General features: G+C 37.9%; 1 protein-coding gene across 1 annotated transcript in view; it reads left to right on the top strand.

Annotated features, from left to right (window-relative positions):
* The first annotated feature begins 1453 nt into the window (after nucleotides 1-1453).
* The window catches only part of N6AMT1 (N-6 adenine-specific DNA methyltransferase 1), a 17158-nt gene continuing 14046 nt past the window's right edge, over nucleotides 1454-4565 (top strand). The window contains exons 1-3 of the mRNA XM_003797093.3: nucleotides 1454-1587; nucleotides 3528-3614; nucleotides 4344-4434. Of these exons, the coding sequence (XP_003797141.1) occupies nucleotides 1454-1587; nucleotides 3528-3614; nucleotides 4344-4434 (312 nt within the window). The remainder of the gene's footprint in view (nucleotides 1588-3527; nucleotides 3615-4343; nucleotides 4435-4565) is intronic.

Here is a 4565-nt window from a genome sequence, read left to right as displayed (position 1 = left end):
ACAGTATCCTAAAGCCACATTGGACAACTGAGTTTGTGGCCCTGCCACCGTCAGGAAACTTCTGGAGAAGTTTTGGAGCTGTGAGCTCCAAACAAGCAGCCATCAAAAGCAGCAAAAACGGAGGAGCTGTGTATAGAGAATTCCTATAATTTTATGTTGCCTTGGTGTCCATTTTGAGTACAAGCTTAACTTTCTCATAGCAAAAGCCAGCCTCTGTCACTCCCAACAGTTTCTAGTTCTATGGGACAGCCAAATGGCTGCAGGTGGTGGCCAGTGCTAACAACTTAAAGACCTCTCTCCAGCCTAGCAGAATGGGCTCCTGCAGCTTCCTGTACATGTGGCATCAGGCATTTGCCTGTGAAGTTAAAGTGGCCCATGTTCTATTTCCTCACACACACTGCTAGTTACCTACCAGGTGCGTCTGTCTTTCAGGCTGACTCTTCATTCTTGTCTTGTGTCACCTGGGAACGTGCTTCACTACGTCTTCCTTGCCCAGGATCTGTAAGTAAAAATCTTTGAACTTGTTTTCTATTAGAAAAGGTCTCTGTTTGGGACCTCCCTAGACATCAAATCAGCCAGCACCTTAACCTTGGACTTCTCAGTCTCCAGGAGAGTGAGAAATACACTTCTGCAGTTTATAAGCCACCAGTTTATGGTATCCTGTTATAACAGCCCAAATAATCTAAGACATTCATCCTCCCAACCACATGCAAGGTAGGCATTTTTAGTAAGCTTATTCGCTAAGCACTGGAATCAAAATCAGAAAGGTGACGTCTTTTGTTGGTCACGTATTGAATTTCTGCAGTTTTCCCTGGAACACCAAGGAGAACACAAGGTCAGTGAGGGGCTCAGAGGTCGAGTGTGTGCAGGGGTCTGTAAGAATAACAGGCCGCCAGTCCAGGGATTGGAAAGGCTTCATTAGCAGAGAAAGAGAGAAAAAGAGCATGGTGGAGTCTGACCATTGAGTGAGACTGGTTGAATAAGGTTTATAAAAGGTGCATTTATGTCTCAATATCAGGAAGACAATGTTTCTAACTACAGCGACAAATTAAATGAGAAAAAAATCTTAAAGCTCAGCTTCAAGTTCAGATGATGGAAAAAAAGAACATAGTAAAATCTGTTAACATATATTTTTTCAAATCTTTGCAAACTAGCAATAGAAGAAAATTTACACAAATATCATTAGAATGTAGAAATTCACCTTAGAAACAATTCATGATATCCACTACCAAGGGCTACTCTGCAAAAAGAAACCAATTTAAATGTTCAAGAAAGCAAATGTCAACAACTGTAGATTATTTAACTGTCTACTTTTTAATTCAAAGAGCGTCCACAAACTTTGAATTAAAACCCGTAATAGACGCTCCGCCTCCGCGTTCGCAGTCCCACTGCCCGGGGGGCGTTTGCGGCGCATGCGCGTTTGAGACGCATGCGCGTGGGCTACAGAAACAAGATGGCGGCGCCCAGCTTACCCACGCCAATGCACGGGCACGTGGGCCGCGGCCGCTTTCGTGATGTGTACGAGCCCGCGGAGGACACGTTCTTGCTGCTGGATGCGCTCGAGGCAGCGGCGGCCGACCTGGCCGGGTGCGAGGAGGGCGAGGGCCCCGGCGGGAGAGGGCTTGGGTGTCCTGCGGAGCGGCGGCAGGATGCCAGGGGGAGGATCGCAGCCCTCAGCCCGAGGAGGCGGTGTCGGCCCACTTTGCAATGATTGATACCAGAACGCAAGAAATGACAATATGCCGCTAGATGAAAGTAAAGACCGTGGCAGGGATAGGGATAGATCTCCTTTGCCAAGGTGTTGCTCTGGTCTGGTGAGCTCTCTGCCTACTTGGCTTGCCAGATGTATCTTTCCCTGTCAGCTGTTAAGTTGAAGAACACATTCCCCTAAAAGCAGCGATAGTAAAACAAGTTCGGAAACAAAATATTCCGGAAACATTGCTGCTTAAAATTATTAAAGTTGTTAGTATTAAAAGTCACAGGCATTATTTGATTTACTCGGCACTTAAAAAGCATCCTTTAGGAACCAAAGGGCACAAAAAGGAAAGAAGGTTGTATCTGTAGCGACCGCTGTTAGCCACGTTTGGCTACCGATAATTTTTTAAGCAAGTGAGGAACGTAATTTTTCATTTAATTGTAAGACATTTAAATAGTTACATACATGTAGCAGGCTATGGACTCTATCTAGTACCTTATAAACATTAAAGTTGATGCTTGCCATAAATTTAAAACTAACAACAACAAAAAGAATACCTGCATTTTTTTAAAGAAAGATATTTGAGTCTTTAGGTTTATTTAAATAAGATTTGAACTGGGTTTTCTCAGACTGAAACAAACAGGTGTCAGATTTCAAAGATACATTGTATTTATGCCCTCTTAAATTTGGTGATATTTTTCCTCTAATAAAATGCCTCAACTCTTATTAAACTAGTTTTTCACTGTAGACGGTGGAACTCTGGGATTTACTGGAATATAGAGTGGAACAGTACTGTTTTATAACTTGTCTTTTATTCTCAAGATATCCCAGAAAGATTTACAAGCACAAATTGCTTTGCAAAGTATGCTGTAAAAGGAGCTGATTTTGTCATAAAGTTTTGGTTGGACATTTCTAGTCTTGGAATTCTAATTATTTATGAGACCATGACAGTTACTTTCAAAGAGAAGCCACCTGGTAAGATATAGCCTTCTCAGAAAGGTTAGTCAGATGTGTGGACTGGTTCCTAAAGCTTGTTGCTGGGTAGTTGTTTAAGAATTTAAGATCTAGACAGTTGCCTAAATGCCATCACACTGATCTTTGGAATGCTTTGATAATTGGTGCTTTTGATGAGGCTAGGAAATTACTGAAAGATACAGTAGGATGAAGATTTTATTATATTTAACAACATTGTAAGATTATTATTAGCATTCTTAAATCAGATACTCCAATGTTTTCCTAATTAGTATATACAAATGTGGAATTTCTTTGCTGCTCTAAATCTATTAACAGTAAAATGGGGGACCCTTTTTTCCTAGGATATGATGTTTGATGTTCCAAGACTAGAAATATCCAACCAAGACTTTATAACAAAAAAGGCAGTTACTTAAAAATTATAGAATACAGTAAGTTCATATTGATACAAATCATATCATTTTGGGAACTATTAACTAGGAGCTCCATTTGGGAAAGGGTAATATCTTTAATATTAGTATTTCCAATCCTGTGTTAACATTATTCCATACTTTTTATGTAATGTTTAATTGAAATTAATTGAAAACCACTTATGGTAATATATAACTATTTTATGAACTTAAAATATATTACACACCCAAAATATTGCAATTTGGGGTTATAACATATTAAGCACAAAGTAGACGTTAGAAATTATTTATACATTCCTTATATATTTGTAGGTGGGTGATGATGCTGGAGAAATATACAGTATAACTAGCATGAGAGTGTGAAGTGTATTTTAATTTTAATTCTACTATGCTAATCTTTTGGGTTTTTTTGTTGTTGTTGTTTGTTTGTTTGTTTGTTTGTTTTTTAGAGTAGAAATATGCCTTGAAGTAGGGTCAGGATCTGGCGTAGTTTCAGCATTCCTAGCCACTATGATAGGTCCTCAGGCTTTGTACATGTAAGTATATCATATTTATCCAGATCTTCCAATGAAAGATGCTCTATGATTGCTTGAATGAAATAATTTTGTAAGAAGGCAGTATGTATTTGATACTGTTATACTTAAGTATCATAAAAGCCAAGATGGCAAATTATGCTTCCCTAAAAATTATAACTTCGTGTTTAAAACTGCTCTATCATATTATAATACATAATTATAAAAGCATTATAATTTTAGATCTTCTCTAAATTTGATTCTTTTTTAGGTAAATTATTTGATTATCAGAAAAAAAGTTACTTAAATTTCTTTCTAAAAATTGGAAAGTATAAAAAAAAAAGAAGAAAAATTACCAGTAAATTTTAACCACATATGATCCAAGTGTATGCCCTTCATTTTTGTTCTTTTCCTATGTTTTCAATTTAATATTGGCTTATGATCATTTTCCTATTAAAAATTCCTTTTAAATTTTATTTTTGGTGGCTGCATAGTACTCCTTCATGGGATATATCATAATAAATTCCTTCAGATGTGTGTGTTTATATGCATATTCTTCTATTCTTAGACACTACATTAATATAATCATCTTTCTTATAACAAATCTTTGTTCTCTTTTTCTTTGCTGTTAAAGCATTCTAATTTTGTTTTGTAAATCTGCTCTATATAGAATTAATTGAAAATTCCTTGAAATGTCCAGTAACAGCTTTGCCTCATGGACATGGGCATAGTTTATTCCCTTTCTGTTTATAGATGCACTGATATCAACCCTGAGGCAGCAGCTTGTACCTTGGAGACAGCACACTGTAACAAAGTCCACATTCAACCAGTAATTACAGATTTGGTAAGTTGTTAATTTTTGTCCAATAATAATTTTCTTTTCAGGCTCGGCGCCTGTGGCTCAAGTGACTAAGGCACCAGCCACATACACCTAAGGTGGCGGGTTCGAATCCAGCCTGGGCCCGCCAAACAACA

Source organism: Otolemur garnettii, unplaced genomic scaffold (assembly GCF_000181295.1).
Source record: "Otolemur garnettii isolate 467f Iridium unplaced genomic scaffold, OtoGar3 scaffold00111, whole genome shotgun sequence".
In the NCBI taxonomy this organism is placed as follows: Eukaryota; Metazoa; Chordata; class Mammalia; order Primates; family Galagidae; genus Otolemur; species Otolemur garnettii.
The sequence above is the reverse complement of the archived record's forward strand: the minus strand, read 5'-3'. Positions and strand labels throughout refer to the sequence as shown.